Source organism: Aedes aegypti, chromosome 3 (assembly GCF_002204515.2).
Source record: "Aedes aegypti strain LVP_AGWG chromosome 3, AaegL5.0 Primary Assembly, whole genome shotgun sequence".
Classification (NCBI taxonomy): Eukaryota; Metazoa; Arthropoda; class Insecta; order Diptera; family Culicidae; genus Aedes; species Aedes aegypti.
This window is the reverse complement of record NC_035109.1, coordinates 342,440,863-342,464,114: the sequence shown is the minus strand read 5'-3', so window position 1 is coordinate 342,464,114 and position 23,252 is coordinate 342,440,863. Positions and strand designations below refer to the sequence as shown.

At 37.4% G+C, this 23,252-nt stretch overlaps 1 protein-coding gene across 3 annotated transcripts in view; it reads right to left on the bottom strand.

Annotated features, from left to right (window-relative positions):
- The window catches only part of LOC5579101, a 127,917-nt gene extending 104,665 nt beyond the window's left edge, over positions 1-23,252 (bottom strand). The window contains exon 1 of one of the 3 annotated variants that reach the window (XR_002502182.1): positions 22,700-22,714. Coding sequence is in view for 2 of the 3 variants with exons in the window: in XM_021853011.1 (XP_021708703.1) it covers positions 7,494-7,557 (64 nt within the window). In the remaining variant the exon portion in view is untranslated. Of the gene's footprint in view, positions 1-7,493; positions 8,406-22,699 lie in introns of those variants that run through there. The other 2 variants (XM_021853013.1, XM_021853011.1) reach the window with 2 other exon arrangements.

Below are 23,252 nucleotides of genomic sequence, written 5' to 3'. Positions count from 1 at the left end.
AATATGAAATATTTCAAGATACTGATATTCACCACTGATTGACGCAATTCGCTGTGTGGAAGCGTTAGTGATTGCAAGGAGTTTCAATTTGAATATTTACACAGGTTTTCAGAAAATTTTTGTTCTACCACAAACATCTGTTATCTGTGGTGGTATTATACATGACTGTCATAAAACACTCATAAAACCTAAATAAATACAAGCAGTTCTGAAAACGTTTTTTGGGTGGTCACATTACTGTGACGAATTTACGAATACAGTACTGACCCGATTTTGTCTACCCCCGATTTTGTCAGCTTTTTGACCCGATTTTGTCAGCCTATTTTAAATTTGTCAAAAAAAGTGTTATCGGCATGTTTTACCACGTTTACATTAAAATTGATGATGATGTTTGATGTCATGCACGCATGGGCGTAGCCAGGGGGGGCAATGGCAATGCCTTTTATTAAGTGTTAAAAATCGATATTACCAATATAAGGGAGGGGGAGCCCCTGATCAAAAAAACTGACTACTCCCATGTCCATCGCCCTCTTAAAAGTCCATGTAACCATGTAACACGTCAAAATTTGAAAAATCGGAACAAAATAAAATGACCCGATTTTGTCAGGTTCCCTATTTTGTCAGCCTAAAATTCATCGAGGGGCTGACAAAATCGGGTCCTTACTGTATCTCCAATTTGATCAATCAATAAACTGATGGAACATACACTTCGTTGATGCTATATCGTGGGTCGTCGGTAGTGAGACATCCCCATACACCCTGAATTACCTACTCAGAAGACTGATTGCAGATTTTCCCCTTGCAAAAAAAAACACCTTGATCCATCAGGATAGTGATATTGCACATAGAACCATTCAGATGGAGCTTGGGTCTTAGCCTTTTACTATCTTAGATGTACAGCCCCACTACCCTTAATATCACTTAATAGATAACGGCGACGGCCACGTTCTTATGTCCATCGAGGATTGCATTGGCGTAGCTAAGAGTTTTGTTCTGGAGGGGGCCTAGCAAATTCTTGGTTTACCGAAGTAATGTCGGTCGTTATAATCATGATTTTCACAAATTTCATAGTTTGCATAGATTTGTATTGATTTTGTTAGTTTGAGATTTTGCCTCATATCACTGCACATCAGTGATACAGTATGATAATTAATCTTCGAACTGCTTAGTGGAATACCTATAAGTAATGAAAAAACCGAATTTAGTGCTATACCATTTAATTCTACTAGAGTTTGTATCCTTTGACAGATACGCGTATTGCGACCGTAACTGTAAGGCCGTCTCCAGTGTCGTGTACTAGACTCGAAGTCGAGATGATGAATGATAATGATAAAAGATTATTTATAATCTTTTTTGCAATTTCTCATCGTAATAGGCTGTTTTTCTTTTAAGTCAACCTGCCATGACACGGTCTACTTCCCTGCGGATTTGAAGAAGTAGGGTAAATGTTCCAATAGTGGAGGTACTAAGCACGGTTCAACTTCTTGAAACCCCTCAAAATTCAAGTAGCGCAATTAAAGTACATATTACTGTTTTAACGGGAAGTAACGACCATTCACTTAGTGAGAAAATTGATTTCATCGCGGTAACCATCGGGATGTCACAGAAAAATAATACCTCCACTATTGATACACTGTTCCTTTAGTTGAGGTAAATTTTTAATTTGTTTTCCTATAGTTGCGGTATCCGTTGTTTTCTTATGGGATCCTTCATTATAGGAACACTTTACCGCAACTATTAGTACAAGTGAGAAAAGTTTAAGCAGTTTTTGTGGAATTTTATCAATTTTGAAGCAATTAAAAAGATGGTTTCAGTTATTTCGTGTATCAATAAGCCAATACGTCGATTGACGGTGTCGGATTTGCAGCCAATTCAATTAAATCAGTGAAAATGGCACTACCGCAACTATAGGAACACCCACAACTAATGGATTACTTTCCCTATTTACAAAAAAACATAGTAGAATTTGTGACGCAATTTGTGATGTATTTTGGAAATATTTCAGATGGACTTTTGATGAACTTCGCGAAACAATTTGTGAATTTTTCAAAGAATTTCGAAGGAAAAATTTGAAATTTTGAAAGGTTAAGGCAACCCTAATTCCTCCTAATGGGTTTGACAGTAGCCAAGATAAGTTAAGTATTCGCATTGAAATGCATTTGAGTATCCAATGGTTGCTTAGAGCATGTTGGATTCGAAAAAATGACGGTGGCTCATATTCGTGAGGAAATCATGTTGAAGGTATGAACAAATTTCATTATTATTTGGCTTATATCCAAGAGATTTTTCATCAAAGGTATGAAGCCACTCTTCGATATCCCTTAGAAGAATTTGATTATACTAACACTTTTGCGAATATAAAACCTTTTTGTGGAAAAACGTTTTTAGGAGTTCTAGTAACAAGTTTATTCATGAAAAATTATTTTAAAAACTTAAAAAGCGAATTCAAAGAAAAAAAAATAGTGCTGGAATAAAAAAAATATAGCTGACATTCTTGGACTTTTCTTAGAAGCCTTAGCCGGGCTGTAATTTCTTAAAAAGATCTGTTATGAATTAGGCCGTATATTTCGCCAAAAAATCCAGCAAAGTTTTGTCTAAGAAGTTCCTTCAGTAATTTGGCCATTTTTTTTTTAATTCAATCTGTTCGCCATTATACTTATGTTAGTTAATGTAAGGATTTATTTAGGGATTTTTTCTAAGGGCAATAATCACCACCAGGCCCCCTCTGCGTCCCCCCATGTTCCTACGCCAAAGAGGAAGGAATGTAAATTAGATAGCTGGCCTGGGATTGTACCCCGCTGTACGGCCCCTGCTTTAGAGGCTGAAGCGATAGCCATTGGACTGCCAACTCCATTCGAATGTAGCGAAGCAATAAACTCTAGCTTATGCGCTTAAAATAATCCTAATGCTATAGCACGGGTAGAGCTCTTCGATGAAATAAAAGCGTGAAATTATCAAAAACTTCTACCTTAAGACCCAATGGTGCAAAAGTCAAAACTGAAAAAGCAGATTTTTCATTTTAAACCAACAAACGAAGAAAATGAAAACAAACAGCTGTTTTATTTGGCAAATAAAAGAGCTGTGTATTTTAATTATCTTCGATGTGTATATTTAAAAAGAGAAAACTGCTTTTTCAGTGCTGACTTTTGCACCATTTTTACTTGCGCTTTAACTAAATATTTTATTGAGTATCCCAGCCGCGCAAATCACTACCACTATTATGTGTACAACAAGCGTGCTCCAGAAATAGTAGGTGTTCTCAGCACAAGATGTCCCTGTTCTTAAGTAACGGTGTTCGGATGTACCTTAATCCCGGAATACTGTTATCCAGAATACTTATTTACTCGGAGACGGACCGGGTGTAGTGGTGAGAACACACGCCTTTCTCACTTAGGACCTGGAATCAAATCCCATCACCGAGATATTCACTTATGACGTAAATGTTATGACGACTTCCTTCGGATGAGAAGGAAGGTCCCGAGATGAACTAGCCCAAGGCTATGAGATAACCCCGGCTCAAGGCCAGATTTACAAATGTGGGGGCCCAGGACATTTTTAAACTTTATAAAACATAAGATATTTTAAATGTTCTTTGTGTGGCGTCCATTATCAGAAAATAAACTATTTTATAACATTCAAAAAACGCTTCAAGATGAAACAGTTTGGAATCAACTTCTAAGATTGCACTAAAACGTCAACACAATACACATCTTGCGAAGAAAGCATACCAAAACAGTGCACTTTTGGTGCATTAGCAGAAAGCTTGAAGTTCAAAAACGTTTTCAGTTCAGTGACTTTAAAAACGTGAGTAGGGGCACGAATCGGCCATTGTGGTGGTCATCTTTGAATTCCGTGAGGTTTCACTTTAGATCCCTTATGAATGTAAATCAATTTTAAATTAAAATTAATGTAACTAATATTTTCTTTAATATTTTTTACATCACAATTTTTTTCGTTTAAAGATTAAATTCAATGCTTTTGGGGCTTATTCGTAAACAACAAAATCCATATGATGATTCCTTTTTTATTAGTACCTTAATTCAAATTATGCTGATTCTATTCATGTTTTAATATTCAAGTTGTTGAACATACAGATTTACTCAACAGTTCTGAGTTGCAGAAATTGGTGTAGTGCAGGTAGCTGGTCTTTTTCTAGAGACTGGGTCTCTAATTTAAAAGTCTTTGAAAAGTCTTTATATCTATTGAAAGGTTGCATGCTGCAGTGAAGTCTGATGCAAATTTTACTGGCTAAGATAAAAATTCAAAGACTTTAAAGTACCTGTTTAGCAGGTTCTTCAAGAATGTCGTCTCACAAGACTCGAGGAAAAACATCAAGGCATCTTTGAGTAATTTGTCGAGAGATTTCTTCTGGAATACTTTCAGGGACTCATACAGGTATCTCTCCAGAAATTCTTCTAGAGATTCCTCTACTAATTCGCCCAGACATTCTTCCAGAGATTATTCAAAGGATGCTTAAAGGAGTTTCTGCAGGAAATTCTTGAGCACTCCAACGATACTACCTCCAGTAATTTCCTCAGAGCTATACTACGAGTTCCTCCAGATATTTTTTCACTAATCCTTTAACCGAATTCTCCAGTTGTTACTCTATGCGATCTTACAAAGATGTTTTTGAAAATGTTCTGAACGTTGAGGATATACTACGGAAATCGATAAAAGCATCACCAGAGGAGCCAAGAAGACTTAGGACTCCCTTGAAAAGTAACTAAAAAATCATTGGAAAAATGTCTAATGGAATCAATAAGTTAATTTATACAGAGTACCCCCGTTGGTTTGACCACATTTAATCTGAACACTTTTTAATTTGTACCCCGCTTTTTTACACATCGTTCAGATTAAAAATGGTTCAAGCGCCATTTAGCTCATGGGACAGAGTAAAGTGAAATGGCACGCTGTGGAACGGAATGCAGAATCAAAACAAAACAGCTAAAGGGGTAACCAGAAGTGCGATTTTCAGTTGTTCGTAGGGTGACTAGAAGTTCAAATTAAAAATGAACCCTGATAGTTTGCCCATTTGGTCTCTATTTGGTCTCTTCCAAATAGCTAAAAATCTCCAAAGTTCCTATATTCAAGGCACTTAAACACAACCAGCCCAGCAGTGTGATCCATATAATCATTTTCAAAAGAAATATTAATGTAATTTAGTCCTATTACATGATCTGCAGATAAATAAATTTCATTCAAACCTAGTCCTTAACATTGTTTAGAAAGTTTTCGTTGCAGTTTGAAAAGTCACGTTGGAAACCGTGGGGATCTTAAGCAAAAGATTTCACTCTACTTGTTTCAATAAAATCCCATTCTGAATGTTCTAATATTTTGTTTTAGTAATTTCATTTGAGTTTATTTGCATAAATTTCGCCCATTATTACTTTATTACTAGAATTTTAACTACTAATATGATTGTCAAGATTTGTGGGGCCCCTAAAATGTAGGGGCCCGGGGCCATGGCTCTCTCGGCCCGTAAATGCGGCCCTGCCCCGGCTTATAGAATTCCAGGTCTTGACATTAGGGGTAATTAAATTCGGCGTTGGGGACGGACCTTGGCTAGAACACACTCCTCTTACGCCGAAGACCTGGGATCGAATCTCATCATCGACATAGTCACTTATGACTTAAGGTGAAACATCTCGGAATCCAAAGATGACCTTCAAAATGGCCGACTTGTGCCTCTACTCACGTTTTTAAAGGCACTAAACTGGATAAATAGTAGGCAAACGTTCCTACCTCGGCTAGTGCTAGTGCTTTCTGCAAGTGCACAAAGGCATAACAAAATATGAACTGTTATCAGATGCTTCCTTCGCGAGATTAGTGCCTTTCAAGTTTAAGTGCAATCTTGGAAGTTGGATACAAAACTGTTTTACCTCAAAAGTTTTGGCGACTTCCTTCGGCAGGGAAATAGAGCCGATGGTCCCGAGATGAACTAGCTCAGGGATAAACATCTCGTTAATGGTTGGGTGACAAAACGTCGAAAGACAAAATGTCGAATGCCAAAACGTCGAAAGGACAAAACGTCGAAAGACAAAATGTCGAAAGGAATAAACGTCGGAGGGACAAAACATGGAAAAGAATATCAAACAAAACGTCGATCAGTGCGATAGCAATCGAAGGAATATGAAGAAAATCAATAAAATGTTACGTGAAATGCAAATATGAAGCAATGTTTTGAACAGTTAAAGCAGGAAAAAAATATTTTTTTTCCAATATTATTACCGAAATACCATAATTTTAAATTGATTGGAAGTCTAAAAGTCAAATTTAAAATTGCCAAAACTTGTCGGAATTGTTTAAGATATTGTTTTAATTTACATGTTACAAAACAATTATTAGAGTATCTCATTAAAGTATCAAACATTGAAAGGATGTTACAAAGGGCGTGTTTCGATATAAAATATTAATTTATCGAAGTTGGAATTAAGTTATATCGTACACAGTAACTCATCTGTAGATAATTGTATTAGTCTTACTCAGAGCTGTTAAATGTCATGAATTTCACATGAGTTTGACATTTGAAAATTGCTAATATCATCGATCCCCGTGAAAAAAGTCATCGGAAAAGCATTTTTCCGATGACATTTTCCAGACTACTATCGGTTGGCATTATGTGCTGATGTAATATTTTGTATGGGAGGGTGCAATGAGCACTCCAATTTTTCCAAAATTTTGACATTTAACAGCACTGGTCTTATTTGGATCTACCGTATTAATTATAAAACTCTACAAATTCTCTACAATGTTCGAATTCAATTTAGAAGTTCATATAGGAAACTTACTTGAGCTCCTGACTTTTATATATGTTATCCTTAAGTTTCAATCAAGATAATCAAGTTTCGGAAAATAATAATCTGTTTCGAGAAGATAATCGATTTAATTGAACTTATTCAGCAAAAGAATGAGCAAGTTTTTGAAGAATAAAGAATTCACTAATAGGGTCCTAAAGCCCTGTCTCAATTTTAGTGCCAAACGCTTAAGTTTAGGCTTTTACTCAATTTTTTAATGTTTTTCGTTTGTTTAAGTCCAAAAATCATTTTCTATGTTTGTTTAGATTTTGTCACATTTTGTTTTCCGTGTCCCTTCCAAAATGTCAGATAGGAACAACCCCAGTATTAAAACTAACACCCCTGTGGTGTTTTTGTCGACTAAGCAAACGTCAAACATAATCAAAGGTGTCAAGGTTCATTTATGGACCCAATTTTAAAGTAGTTGCAGTAACATGCTCTTTCGTGTTGTTAAATCAAAACAAGATATCATTGAACATTTTAGGGCCCTATTGTCAAAACCATGTTTTAGTTGTTAGTTATTAGATCACATCACATTGAATAAGTTAAACATGCAAATGAAATCGGATTTCGGGGAAGGGGGTAGAATCATGACAATACATGGTTCTTCCCTCGTAGAACGATAAAGTGTGACTCAAAGTGATACAATTGTAGACGCGATTACAGAAAGCTCAATTAGGTATAAAGCAAGCGTCTTACCCTGTCTGCAAGCTATGTTTACTTTCTCCAACGGGTTCGCCTCCAAAGCTTGCTCGCTGCTCATATGTCTGATAGATACCGATAAACCACTCGACGCGCTTATCACTTGAAACTGCAGCGTGCTCGACCCAACGATATTTCGCGGTGATGCAATGTTTGAGCTGTGCACGACTACCAATGGGATCGATTCATCCGCCACACGTGCTGTTCAAGGTGTATCCCTGGATCGAAGACGCTATGTGAGGCTTTCTGGATGGCACATTTTTCTTCTTGTTATTTCCAGACGGTAATATGCAGTCAACACTAAGTATAAGGTACACCTTTTTTCACTAACGTGCCCCGTTTCTCCACTGATAATGCAAAGCAAATATTGATTCTAAGACTCGTACTTCGCGTTTAACCCAATCTTGATAAGATTTCTTCAGGCTTTACTCACTCGAAAATTACTCAACACGCGGAACTTCATTCAACTTTCAGCATTGTAGCGTCTATCGGAACACGTTCGATCTGGGCGGAAATTTGACACAGATTGTATGTAGGTATCACTCTCTATTCCGTTTTGTGGGATGGAACTTTGATTGCAAAAATGAACCACGCAGATTCGCAATACAAATCAGTCTTCCGTTGCGTTGCCTCGTGTCCGTCGATGGTGGATTGTTTAGAACAAAATTTGCGCGCATTCTTGGCGGAGGCTGATAACCCGTGTGCTATTTGGTCGCATTTGCGCGATGCCTTGACAAAACTTTGCTCTCATGAAACAGAGAGGCTTCTATCTTCTCCACGCTGTAGAATCAACGGATGAAGGGTGTGTAAAACGTGGTTTGACGCCGTGTACTCATCACGGTACAATAAAATATATTTTTCATCCGTCTCGAGTTGTCACTGATAACGCACTGCACATCAGCGCCAGGCCAATCCGTCGTAATCAGGCCTCGGAGTTAATAAGAGAGCGGGTTGATTCGTCTTCCCCAGTCAGTTGGGATCTGACTGTCGCTCACAGTGTTTGGTGGACTTGAGACACCGGGTTAAGTATGGTAAAATGACACGGAACGTAAACAGATGAATGAATAATCGAACTGGTTAAATAAAAAAATCGGGTGTTTCCAGGATTTTGTTTTAAATGTAGAATGAGTCAGTCTTCTGGTTGCGATGGAGAAAAGTTTGATAGTTAGTCACACTGTTTGATAAAAACGGAGCGCTGCGTAGGTTGGACTGATTTACAATAATTCGTTGCTAAATGTGTTGATTACCATTAATAGCTTGAACAAAATATTCTGTATTCGATTTACAATGTTTCATTCAATTTATTGGAATATTGAAGCAGTATTGAATTCGTGGCTATAATCGAACTTTCGATATGCAAGTTTTATACTTGTAAAATTATTTGGAAAAGATGTATTTTACATGTGATTATGAAAGTTTTAAATATGTTTTTAAAATTCGGAACAACTCCGGTGTCCCGTGGCTAAGAAAATTATTGAAACCACACTAAATTGGAAAATACGTATTTCACATGTAATTATAAATGTTTTAAATATGTTGACTTATAAAAGACCCACATAGGCTCTAATACATCTTATCGATGCTATAAAGGCAGTACTAGTTCCGGAATTGTGAGAAGTTGGTAACTTTCACAAGGGCACCTCGAACCAACTATAGAGTAGTCATGGCAGCCGATGGTTTAAAAGTGCTACCGGACGCATACTTTTCAAATATCTGGAAATTTGATACCCATATTGATATAATTCCGGATATGTTTTTAATTGACCACCGCCCCAAAGGCACCTGGAATCTACTATAGAGTCGTTAACGCAGTTTAGCTTACGGAAATTGCCATATTTTGGAAGCTTTTCACTGATTCTTAACTCGTATAGGCCTGAGTGAAAGATAATTAACTAAAACTCTCACCGCTCAGCGAGTACTTAACGGATTTTAATTTTTTTTCAGTATACTGGCACATATATCTTGTTTCAAAATGTAGCCAAAGGATCAACCCCCTGAAGAAAGCGCTAGTTCTTGAAGCCTACCACCTTCTATGTGGCGCTAGTGCTGGAGTAAACTAATTTCGGCTTTGCCCTCGTCAAACCCCGCGTGGAAGCGACAAATGTCGTATGATAAAAACATTATACTATTGATAATCGTTTATCGTTGCGCCTAATAAAATGTGGCTAAATTATCTAGCAATTACAGAAAAACTGGATGAAGTAAAACGCACTTAACACCAGATTGATAGGTAAAATATGAATGTCGCATTCGAACACGAGTGTGTCTCGTGCCTGAAACGGGATTTTTGGACGAGCTGTCATATCAGCACCTTCTCCAGCACCAAATTTTTGGCTTCACTTCAGTTGTTGGTGGATGACAGCCGTTTCAGTCCTGTGATTCAGGTGGGTCACTGGGTCAGGTCGGCTGATAAGAGTTCTGTACTTCTGTGCCCCTGGAGGTAGGCAAATTTCAAGTGACAGATTATTTCCAGAATCAGCTATAATCTGGCCACTATTTCAACAAATTTAAAGAAAAACGCATCAGCGTAAACCACGTGAAAAACGATTGAATTGGATAACCATGAGTTCTGCATTTGTCTGACTCTTGAAATGACCATTTTCGGGTCCCCAGGATTTGAATCAAAATATATGTGTTAAGCCAATGTGATGAAATTTATTGCTTTCAAACTTTTGAAAAATGTTATTTTGAACAACTCTGTCGAAGATACTTTTGATCTAATTCTTCATTTAAGCTAAGCATATTGTTTTTGAAAGTTTTAATTAAGGATGGAAAATCAGTTATTTTGGTCCAACTTTTTTATTTTCAGTTTTACGTAAATGTGGTTTTCAAAAGAGTTGAAGAGGAAGTAATGATACACATATTTGCTGAAAAGTTTGTAATTCTTGTGATTTTGATCTTATAAGCAAATTTAAATGAAAAACTATGAAATCTTCAGATGCTAATAACTCACAAGGGAAGGTCACGATGGTGTTACACGGGGTTTTAAACCGGACTATTTTTGTTAGATTCTACATGTCGAAATATGAAAAACCCCAAAGCTTTTCGGGTGATGGACCAGTGGTGTAGCCAGGAGGGGCTCTGAAAGGGATAATTTTGTACGAATATAATATTTTTAAGTTAATTGAAAATTTTACCAAAAGATTTTCCTCAGTATTTATTATGATAGTAGCGCACAGAATTAACATTACTGTATGTTTATAATGTATTTTTATGCCATATACGTAAATAAGTTGGGTTCTCCTTGTCATACTTTTCCAATAAAACCAAGTTGATTTTGGTGCCAATATTCCGTTCACTTCATATTTTCTAATATCTATCATAGAATAAATAAACTTAATGTTTTTTTTAGTAGTGTAGTAAGAAGAGCATGGAAAGGGGCCAGTTGAATAACGAAGAAGATATGGAGATACTAATAGCACTGACAAGATATACAGCCAAGAAAATCCTCCGAGGTCATGAATGGGACTGTTTTCCAGACTGCAAATATGTGTAGAATTGCAAAGTTTGTTGGGATACGAAACATAAATGGAAGCAAATTTTGGTCTATATTTTTTTAGATTATTTTATAATTTTTCAAATATATTGATGATTATAGTTTGCTTGAATTATTGATAATTGTAACAAAATAAGAGATAGCTGTATAATAATTGGTGCGTTTTATTATTTATATAACTTTAATACTAGTATTTCACTAATATTTCATCAATTCTCTTACTTTCGCAACACTTTTTGTATGTAAATTTGTTTGCATCATTTCACTGGTTTATATATCTCTATTCAGCGTCCTTTTCCCAAGTAGAATAAAATAGCCTCAGAATTCCAGGGATTGCTTTCGTTTTCTTCCCTTGTCTACCTATCCCCTAAATCTCCTTAAATACAGTCGAAGCTCGTTATAACGACAACTTTTATAACGACAAAAGCTCTCTACATTTCGGACATTTTTCGGTCCCATGAAAAATATTTCAATGTTACATCTATTCTCTATAACGACTTTTCTCTATTGCGACGGTCCCTTGCGATGTCGTTATAACGCGCTTCGACTGTATATTCTTTCTCTTGATACATAAAAAGAGAAGGTCACGATGGTGTTACACATGGTGTAACGTGACGATTTTTCAGAATCGTTTAATCAGAAAAGATCAGAATAAAAAAAAAACATCAGATTATATTGAAGGGGCTTAATTGATAATGTAAACGGGGAAAAATAAGGGTAAGCTCCGCGATTGTGACGAGCCTAGTCTGTGCAATAATTTATTTGGGAAAATGCAAAGTATTCTATTATATATTTTGTTTGTTTTTGTGTTTTGTAACAGCATTATAAATTTTTACCGACCTTAACACCCGAACATGTCACAAGTTTCTTCCAAAAGCGTTACGTAATTTAAAAATAGAGTAAAACCATTTTAAGTTTGTATGCGTAAGTTTTCTGGCAATACACTGTGGTTTATTTTCTCAATTACATGCGCTTTTTGAATAGCGCCCAAACCGTTGATTTTAGCGATATAGTTTGTTCGGAGAAGTTTCTTGGTATATTAAAGCGCAACTTTTGACGAAAAAAGTTTTGTGATCAATCCACCTAGCAGTGAGATAGAAATACTAGTTTTTCAAAACATTTAGATAGATATATGGTGTCTTCGGCAAAGTTGTAGAATTGTCAATTTGAAACAACTTTGTCGAAGACACTATTTTTCTATCTCTTATACTTTTTGAGATATATGCCGTTGTATGTGAATGGCCCCTAAAAATCATATTTTTTATCATAACATTTTTCCAAGATTTTTAACATTTTTTGTGTTTTCTACAAAGTAGTTTGTCATGAAAAAACCCGTGTTTTTGCTGAACATATCATCACCCTATCTTTTGAAATAACAAAGTTATTCATGAATTACTCTTTTTTCAAGGGGTAGTTTAGGCCTCTATAACTGGCTTCGGCGCAAAATGGCGCAGACAACTCTTACAAACCATGAAAGTACCATATCTCCCCTTTCGGCAGTTGATAAAAACTTTTGTCTATAAGCGTCTTTGCATGGGTTTCTACTATCATACAAATAAGCCTTATTAAAACGAACTCGACTGATAATTTTTTTTTCCTTAAGAGATAGAGAGGTGCGATGTTCAGCAAAAACACGCGTTTTAAGACGTTTAACAACTATCATACAAATAAGCCTTATTAAAACGAACTCGACTGATAATTTTTTTTTCCTTAAGAGATAGAGAGGTGCGATGTTCAGCAAAAACACGCGTTTTAAGACGTTTAACAACTTTGTAGAAAACATCAAAAATCTTAAAAATCTTGTAAAAGAGTTACGAATTTTTTAACATAAAGTACACAAATTTGTATGAAAAAACTCGTTTAAAATCATTTTTGTTCATAGCTTTTTATTTAAATTTTTAACATTTTTCATGTCTTCTACAAAGTTGTTAAATATCTTAAAACGCGTGTTTTTGCTGAACATCGCACCTCTCTATCTCTTAAGCAAAAAGAATTATCAGTCGAGTTCGTTTTAATAAGGCTTATTTGTTTGATGGTAAAAACCCATGCAAAGACGCTTATAGACAAAAGTTTTTATCAACTGCCAAAGGGGGAGATATGGTACTTTCATGGTTTGTAAGAGTTGTCTGCGCCATTTTGCGCCGAAGCCAGTTATAGAGGCCCAAACTACCCCTTGAAAAAAGAGTAATTCATGAATAACTTTGTTATTTCAAAAGATAGGGTGATGATATGTTCAGCAAAAACACGGTTTTTTTCATGACAAACAACTTTGTAGAAAACACAAAAAATGTTAAAAATCTTGGAAAAATGTTATGATAAAAAATATGATTTTTAGGGGCCATTCACATACAACGGCATATATCTCAAAAAGTATAAGAGATAGAAAAATTGAGTCTTCGACAAAGTTGTTTCAAATTGACAATTCTACAACTTTGCCGAAGACACCATATGTCTATCTAAATGTTTTGAATCTCACTGTTAGGTGGATTGATCACAAAACTTTTTTCGTCAAAAATTGCGCTTTAATATACCAAGAAACTTCTCCGAACAAACTATATTGCTAAAATCAACGGTTTGGGCGCTATTCAAAAAGCGCATGAAATCGAGAAAATAAAACACAGTTTTGCTTTTAATTTTATTATTTTGTTATAACTAAAATTAACAAGCATACAAACAATATACATTAGCTCCATAACAGGTTCAAAAAAATGAAAAAAAAAATGAAAATTGGCAAAATGTTTTCACATTGGACTCTTACTGGCTACACTACTGCTTCATTCTTGACAATCCCGTTCTAATTGCATTATTGAAAAAAAAAAAAAAAATGGAATGCACGGAATATCAACACCGAAACAAATTTGGTTTTATTTGAATAATATGTCATGAAAAACCCATACTGGTTATGCCTATGGCATGAAAAAGTACATTTTAAACATACATTAATGTAAATTCTGCTCTCTACCATCACAACAAATACTGAAAAAAATCTTTCCGTCACATTTTCAATTAACTCAATAATATTATATACGTACAAAATTGCCCCTTTCAAAGCCCCTCCTGGCTACACCACTGGTCCATCTCCCGAAAGGCTTTGCGGTTTTTCATATTTCGACTTGTAGAATGTAACAAAAATAGTCCGGTTGGAAAACCCGTGTAACACCATCGTCACCTTCCCTTGTCAGTACTGACAACCATCACCCAGTGATATAAAACCCTTAGGTTATCAAATTTTTATCAGTAGTCTTGTAAATAGTAGTTAGAATATCAAATTGTAATTTTAAGGAAAACTACCAGAGCCCATAAGGCCAACCATATCACAAGGGTATTACCAATATGAAACCAACAAAAAACAAAACAACCTAGCAAACAAAGCTGAAGGACCACTGGGTCAAACACTTGAAATGTAAACAGTTACCACCTGTAAACAGCAAAAGAAATAAATATGAATTTAACAACAATAGTGGCCTAAAGCTGGTCAAAAGGAAAAAAAGGAGTTTGTACATTCCTGCTCGGATGTTTTTTCCTGATTTCTTTAGTATTGAATAACAATTCCACAATGTTTCAGATCGATCGGTGTATATTTCGATTTTTCGCATCAAGTGATCTGTAGAGATATCAGCTAAAATTGACCCTTTTGAATTTGTTGTGAATATTGTTCTATAGAAACTGCAGTTTCTGTACTAAAAGATTTGGTAATATCAAAGACGGGGTTGGTGGTCTAATGGCTACCGCTTCGGCTCCACAAGCAAAAGGGCATGGGTTCAATTCCAGGCCCGTCCTTTTCCTCGTACTTAGTAGTTGTATATCTCTCAATTGCTTCTATCTTCCATTCTTAATCCATCAAACTCAAACTATTCGTTCATAGCAAACGCTAGAACTAGAGACGGACGAGAAACCGTTTCCCTAACGTTTCCATTCTTCCACGCGCATGCCTGTCCTTACGTCTGATACATAGGCAGTCTGCTAACCACAAAAGCAAACCTCTTTGCCATGCCTTTCCCACAATCCATACACTTCCGCATTAACTGGCGTAGATGCAGCCGGATTCCACGGTCTAAAGTGGGCTAGTATAAGTGCAACATCATTTCCTCCCCCTTCCCCACATTGGTCTGCATTCTGACGTGGCAGGCGCCATTGTTTCCTAAACATAGAGGACCACCAGCACTTATACACTGAGGGTGTCTGTTAGTCCCAAGCAGTCATTCGGTTGGTTCCTTGTGTAAGTGTAGCTGATCTGGCGATACCGGAGTAGCATCCACGGGCGGCCAATCAAGCTCAATCTAAACGATTTGGTCATATCTTTCTCAACCGGTCTCATTCCAAAGAATATACTTTATACTATATGTTTCGAAGATGTTTTAAATCGTTTTTGGCATGTTTACCATTTGAGATTGTCAATAAGTGTAAAACAAAGAGCTCATCATAAAACAAGGCAATTTTTCAAATGTAGTGTAAGATATTTACCCGAGCAGGTGGAAAAAGCGGACCAGTATCATAATTTGTACTTGTAAAGTAGGGAGTGTGGGTTCGATTCCCGCCCCAGGCTGGTAAACTTTTCGTGAGAAATGTTTTCCGACTGTGCCACTGGGCGTTGCATGCTAGTCCGTTGTCTAGTGTGGTGCTTCCTTCAAAGGGCATAAATGCCCACTGGAAGCATTAATGTGTCAGTGTCTTTTAAAGTGATTACTGCCGATCATAATCAGCTGTTGATTTGTTGGATCAAAAATAATATCAAAAATAGTAAGGAGAAGTATTGAACAATATCTTGTTAAGATATTATAAGATCAAAACAATATCTGGCAAGTTTATTGACCAACAAATCAATATAAAAATATGATCTGACAGATAGCGAAGAAAAAAACACGCTAAAATGATCCTACCTTGATACCTTGATGGCTACAGCGTAGCATCACGCCATTGCCGGGCGTATTGTAGAGCTCCATCTTCGTCGGTCTTGGGCGAAACTTCTCCAGTTGCCCCGTACGTTTAGGGTCGCCAGGTCCTCTTCCACTGCGTACAGCCAGCGTATTCGTGGTCTTCTCCGAAGCCGCCGGCCTCTACCTGGTTCCCTGCTGAATATTATTTTCGCAATTCTTTCTTCCGACATTCGCACTAAGTGACCAGCCCACTGAAGTCTGCCGTATTTTACACGATTGATAATATTCGCATCTTTGTACACTTGATACAACTCGTGATTCATGCGTCTGCGCCACACACCATTTTCGAGTTTCCCACCGAGTATTGTCCGCAGCACTTTACGCTCGAAAACACCGAGAGCTTTCCGGTCTGACTCTTTCAACGTCCACGCTTCGTGCCCGTAGAGAGCCACCGGAAGAATCAATGTTTTATACAGGGCGAATTTAGTTTCGGTTTGCAAGCTGCGGGACCTAAGCTGGTTACGTAGTCCGTAAAAGGCCCTATTCGCAGCCGCAACACGTCTTTTCACTTCGCGGGAAACGTCGTTGTCACATGTCACAAGTGTTCCAAGGTAAACAAATTCTTCAACAACTTCAAACACATCCCCATCAAACACTACCTCAGCACTTACACCACCATGCCTGACTCTATCTCTACCTGCAACCATGTACTTCGTCTTGGTAGAATTGATGGTCAGGCCTATCCTCGCTGTCTCCCTCTTCAGAGGCACGAAGGCCTCTTCCACTGACCTGCGATCGATTCCAATCAGGTCTATATCGTCCGCAAAGCCAAGGAGCATGTGCGACCTTGTGATAATAGTACCATTTCTTTGCACGCCAGATCTCCTAATAGCACCCTCAAGTGCAATGTTGAACAGTAAATTCGAAAGTGCGTCTCCCTGCTTCAATCCGTCTAACGTCACGAACGAGGTTGACACCTCGTCTGCGATCCGAACACTTGATTTCGAACCATCCAGCGTAGCACGTATCAGCCTAATTAGTTTCGCCGGAAAACCATTTTCAGACATTATCTGCCAAAGCTCATTTCTTTTCACTGAGTCGTACGCCGCCTTGAAATCAATAAACAGATGGTGAGTCTGCAAGTTATACTCCCGGAATTTGTCTAGGATCATTCGCAAGCTAAACATCTGGTCCGTTGTCGAACGGCCCTCACGAAAACCAGCTTGGTATTCGCCGACGAAGGACTCCTCGAGCGGTCTCAGTCTGTTAAACAGGATGCGCGACAGAATTTTGTACGCCGAATTCAGCAGGGTAATTCCTCTGTAATTGGCACACTCCAGTCTGTGCCCTTTCTTGTAGATAGGGCGGATGAGGCCATCCAACCAGCCGGTGGGCAATTCTTCGTCCTCCCATACCTTCAGAAGTACTCGGTGGATCGACTGGTAAAGCTGCTCGCTTCCGTGCTTGAGAAGCTCGACCGGGATCTCGTCCTTCCCAGCAGCCTTACAGTTCTTCAGCTCGCTGATAGCCTTTTTAACCTCTTCTGTGGTCGGTGGGTCCACAGCTTGATCGTCATCATCTATGTTCATCCTGTTCCTCGCTACATTTCCATTCTCACCGTTCAACAATTGCTGGAAGTGCTCCTTCCACCTGGCAGCCACCGCCGTTTTATCGGTCAGCAAATTCCCTTCTCGGTCATTGCACATGGCGGGCACTGGTACGGTATTGTGCCGCGCACCATTGACCGTTGCATAGAATCTCCGCATATCATTTCGGTTCATGCTTTCTTGTGCGTCAGCTACCACACTTTCTTCGTGCTGCCTTTTCTTTCTGCGGTGGATTCGCTTTTCTTCGGCTCTCGCTGCCCTGTACCGCTCTCTGTTCTGTCGGGTACCGGCCACAAGCATACGGCTTCTGGCAACATTCTTCATGTCTGTCACCCTCTGGCACTCTTCATCGAACCAGTCGTTCCGTCTTCGTCGTTGACCAGTGCCGATCACTTCCCGCGCCGTTGTTGTCACAGCTTCGTGGATAGGGTCCCACAGGCTGTCGACGTCTCCAGCAACGTTGACTCTTCCCAACTTCTCGTCTAGTTGCTGACGGTACTGCGCAGCTACCCCATCAGTCGACAAGCGTTGTATATTGAAGCGTAGCGTTCTGTGCGTTGCGGAACTCGTGACGCTGGATAACCGCGCCCGAATTTTAGCTACAACGAGATAATGATCCGAGTCGATATTAGGGCCTCGGAAGGTCCTGACATCAATGACATCTGAGAAATGTCGCCCATCAACCAGCACGTGGTCTATTTGGGAGCAGGCATCGCCACTCGGGTGTCGCCAGGTGTGTTTGCGGATATTCTTTCGTGCGAAGTAGGTACTGCTGATTGCCATCCCTCTGATTTGATCTCCAAATGATCAAATGATCATTTACCCCTAAATGTCTGGCATATGTACCGTAAATTCGGGTGAAATTGATCACCGCGTCATGCGATTTTAAATCTTTCTAATAGTGCACAAAAATCAATGCAATCTATAGTAAATGAACGTTGTTTGTCTTAGATATTGTCAAAATGTGTGTAGTTAATGCTTATTTCTATGAAAATAATGTAAAATTCCAGAATCATGTTTTGTGTGATATTGATAGACAACCATAAACTTCTAGTTCTAGACGAGGATTTGAACATGGTGTCAGCCTGAAAGTTTGTGAGGATGCTTAACATATATCTTCAAACCCAATTTTACCATCAAAATTCGTACCAATTTGCTAATTTTGTTGAAATAATTGAATTTCGGCTGCATGTTAGAACATTCCTTTGGAAATTGCCTACATTTAGGCGTTTTCCGTGGTATTCATGAAATTTAATTGACGATTATTTTCATGAATATTGTCTTGTTAGGAATTTGTCAGGCATATTCGTATTCAGGAGGCTCGAATTAAGTATGTAGAGTTTATTTCAAAACTAACAATAATCACATTGACAAGTCGTAAATTTCACCCCGAAATAGAAACTACCGATTTTTTGTTTTAGTGATTATTTTAAGCACTAAAATCACGTTTGTTAGAAAATTTCGGTACATGAGCCAATGAGGTTCATCGTCGTACTTGTTTTCCTGCTTTTAGTTGCATTGATAACATTTCAGAAATCAGACCAGAAAAACCGTGGAAAATGATTAATTTCACCCAAAATTACGGTATTTGATATACTATGGCTTCATTTCAATGTTTAGCTACAATTCGAATCAGACTATTAGACCATCATACTTGTTATAATTATTGTATTTTTTATCATCTTCAGCTCCCAAATAGATTCGAAAACCAACACAAGCTTGCCCACGATATTCAACTTCAAATTGGCATGCAAATAATTATATTTCATTTAATTTTGATCTGTATATGGTTTCATTGATAATGTTAAAGAAATACGTTTTGATTCGAATGCCGGACACCTAAGCACCTAGGCAGCTTCAACCTAATATTTTTCAAGGAAATTCATATAAAGGTATGAAATATTTTGTTGAAGTATGAAAACAACTGTCTTTTGAGAGCAATTCTATAGTAAAAATAACGAGTAATAAGATTCAAACCACTAATAATACAATGTACTGTAACATATCTTGCTTCGAAATCAGGATACTGAATAATATATGCTTCGAATCCCGGACGCTTTTGCTTCTTGGTAGTAAAATCTTGGTAGTTTTGAATAATTTTCACGATATTACCATTTTTACGGACGTGGATCTTCAGGAGGCAATTATAGTGACAACTTATGTCCATAAACAATCAAAATCATCCATTTGTTCTATATTCATGAATTCTGATATCATTGAAGAAAATCATGGTAGTCTGGGCTTATTATCACGATATTACCATTTTCACGGATGTTTCCGATCTTCCGGAGGCTATCATGGTGACCACTTATGTCCATAAACAATCTAAATCATCCGTTTTGTTCTATATTTATGAATTTATGATATCAATATCATTGGGGAAAATCACGCTGTTCTAGGATGATTTTCAAGAGATGGCTATTTTTACGGATGTTCCGGATCTTCAGGATGCCTCTACAGTGGCCACTTATATCCATGAAGAATATAAATCATCCGTTAGGTTATACAATTATAAATTATGATATTATTGGAAAAAATCGTAGTGTTCTAGGATGATTTTCACGAAATGACCGTTTTTTACGGATGTTCCGGATCTTGCTGATGCCACTATTGTAGCTACTTATGTCCATGAACAATCAAAACCATGCGTTATGTACTATAATTATGAGTGCTAATATCATTGGAAAAAATCGAGGTGATCTAATATAATTTTTAAGAAATGGCCAATTTGCGGATGTTTCGGATCTTCCGGAGGCCGTTATAGTGGTCATGTATGTCCGTCAATATTATCCGTTATGTTCTATAATTATGAATTCTGATACCTGGTTGAGAAGGTTTTTAACAAGATGACCATTTTTACGGGTGTTCCGGATCTTCTGAGACCGTTATAGTGACCACCTATGTTCATTATCAATCCATATCTTACATTTTATCGTATAATTATGAATTCTGATGTTGTTGGAAAAAATCACGTTGGTCTAGGATGATTTTCACAAAATGACCGTTTTTACGGATGTTCCGGTTCTTAGGGATGACTATAGTGACCATTTATGTCCATGAACAATTAAAATCATCCATTATGTTCTATAATTTTTAATTCTGATATCAATGGAAAAAATCGCGGTGGTCTAGGATGATTTTCAGGAAACGACCACTTTTACGGATGTTCTGGATCTTCCGGAGGCCGTTATAGTGGCCAGCATGGCGATAAGCAATTCCAATCATCTATTATGTTCTTTGATAATGAATTCCAATGAGTTTACAAAAAACTGCAGCTGTCTAGGACGACTTTCACGAATTGAGCATTTTAACGAATATTCCGGATTTTCCGGAGAACCAGGTTGTTCACCATCGGAGTGAAGTTATTCCCGAGATACGTGTAACCATCCTCTCACTGAACGGCACCTCTCTGATAAGAATTGGGTAACTGGGCGACGAATCCATTTAAGAACCAGAGCTGTTTGGTCATCTCAGCGTGAAAAACATAAAAAACAGACTTACTTGCAGCTCCAAAATACGGGGAGGGTTTTGGCGGGGCGGCTGAAAGTTAGTACAACTATTCCCCTTCACTAAAAACCAAAAAACTCGAAAATCGGTTGGAGCATTGCTGAGAACGAGCATTTTGAAAATTTTAGGTTCGTCACGGCACTTTACGGGTTAACACTCTTATTATGACTTTTTTCATCTTTTTCAACAATCACTATAAATACACAGTTAAAAATAATAAAGATTACACGTCATGTAAACTTCATTTGTGCGATGTAAACATGGCATCATGTAAATTTAAGTCTGGAATCATGTAAATTTATGTTATATGTCATGTAATCACTCAGAATCCTGCTGGATTACATGACATATAATTGAAGTTTACATGACATCCCGAGCAGAAGAAAATAACTACTGAATACCAAATTGAGGTATTCCATACCAGACAATTTCCAATACTTACAACCTGAATGAGGTATGAATTAGCCCTGCATAAGAGGTAAAATACCTCAAATAATACCTTATGCATATTCTACACATACCAAGCTGATAATTAGATCAGGTATTGTAATACCTAAATAATACTTGATGGATTTTCATATAAAAGTGACATTTTTAAATACCTCCAGCAGTCCTCAATAGCTATCGAATACCAAAATGAAGTATTTTTGATTGTTTATCAAATACCATTATAATACCAAAATGAGGTATTGACAACTGAATAATACCTAATTATGGTATGATACCAAAATATGGTATGCATAAGTTATTGGGGAGTTATTTGTTCCTCCTCGGGATGTCATGTAAATATCCATTATATACCACGCTCCAATTATGTGCATTATATGTCTCAGAAATTTACACGTTTCGTTCGAACTGTGTAGAAGTTAAAGCAAGGTGTGTCCGGTTTTCGAAACGGTAGAATTTCATGCTTCAAAACCCGAACACCAGGTATTTTTGACAAATACTGGTACTCTGCAGCAGTTTTCTCCTGCTCGGGTAAACAGGAAAAATATGTTTTTAAAATCAAATGTTTCTCGACATACATTTTAGACATTAGAAGCAAGACATAAAACTATCAATTGTTGTACATGTTACAGCATCGCATCAAAGATGGTAAGATCGTAATAGAGAAAAGTCGAGAGTTTTTATCACTATAAAAGTATAACGAGCCTCGACTGTTTTACGTTTTCTTGAAACTTCTGTTGGAATTTTGATATCTTTTTAGTGTTTTATAAGGTAAACACGTCAATTATCATTTTAACAATTACTTCACGCAACTTCATTTTAACAATTACTTCACGCAACTTCACTTCCTCTTTAGTTGTTCTTCCACTACTCCCCACTCTTTTCTAAGGGTTTTTTATAAGAATCCCAAGGAGCCAGTAACTGATCTCATTTTCAAAAAGTTTGTTATTTTGAAAATTAGGATTTTATTGCTTTTAAAGAGAGTTTTGTCAACACCAAACAACCAAACTCATTTTATATATTTTCTCAAAATACCTAGTGTTAATTGGACTTAAATAACTTCTGAAGCAAACGATTCAAATGCAGTACCACCTTATCGGCGATGATCTTCTGATCCCCATGTTGAGATAAGCCCGAACGTGAGTTCTACTCATCGAGATTCGTTGTTAGTTTTTTTTTTTTCAAAACGTGGTAATCTGTATAAACTTCAAAAAGTTTCGTCATCATTTCGTCAAAAAGTGAAATAAAAAGTTTGATCAAGTTACTCACATCGTTTCATTTGTAACGATTATCCAGCAGCACATGGGAAATGTGTTTCGTCAAGCGAATCTCAACTACGTGCAGATGTTAGGCTAACTTGATAGCTGAAGCACTGCTATTTACCATGAATGTGTGAATCTAGATTACACTAACAAATTGTGTTCAATATGTATCGATTGAAAAAGGTTGCTCGAAGTAATATATCAAAATCTTTCATTACTGGTTCAAACATATGTTGAGTTTACATCTTCGTAGAACAAACACGTCACATAGGTAGCTAATATGAAGCCACCGTGTATCCAAACAATTTAGTCATCGACCGATATAATGTTTATTCAAACTGTTCGCACGTCGCATTCGACCATTAAAGGGTCCCTTTGTAGCACTGAACAACCCGTGTTCTATTCGGCAAACAACCACTGAGCAATCCACAATCGATTGATTGTCGACTTCTTCCGGCGGAAAAGTACTGGAAGGATAGATCGCGATCGCGACGGTCTGTATAACTGCATCGAAAGAAGATCGAACCGTTTGATACGACGTCATCACGCTAACTGGAAAG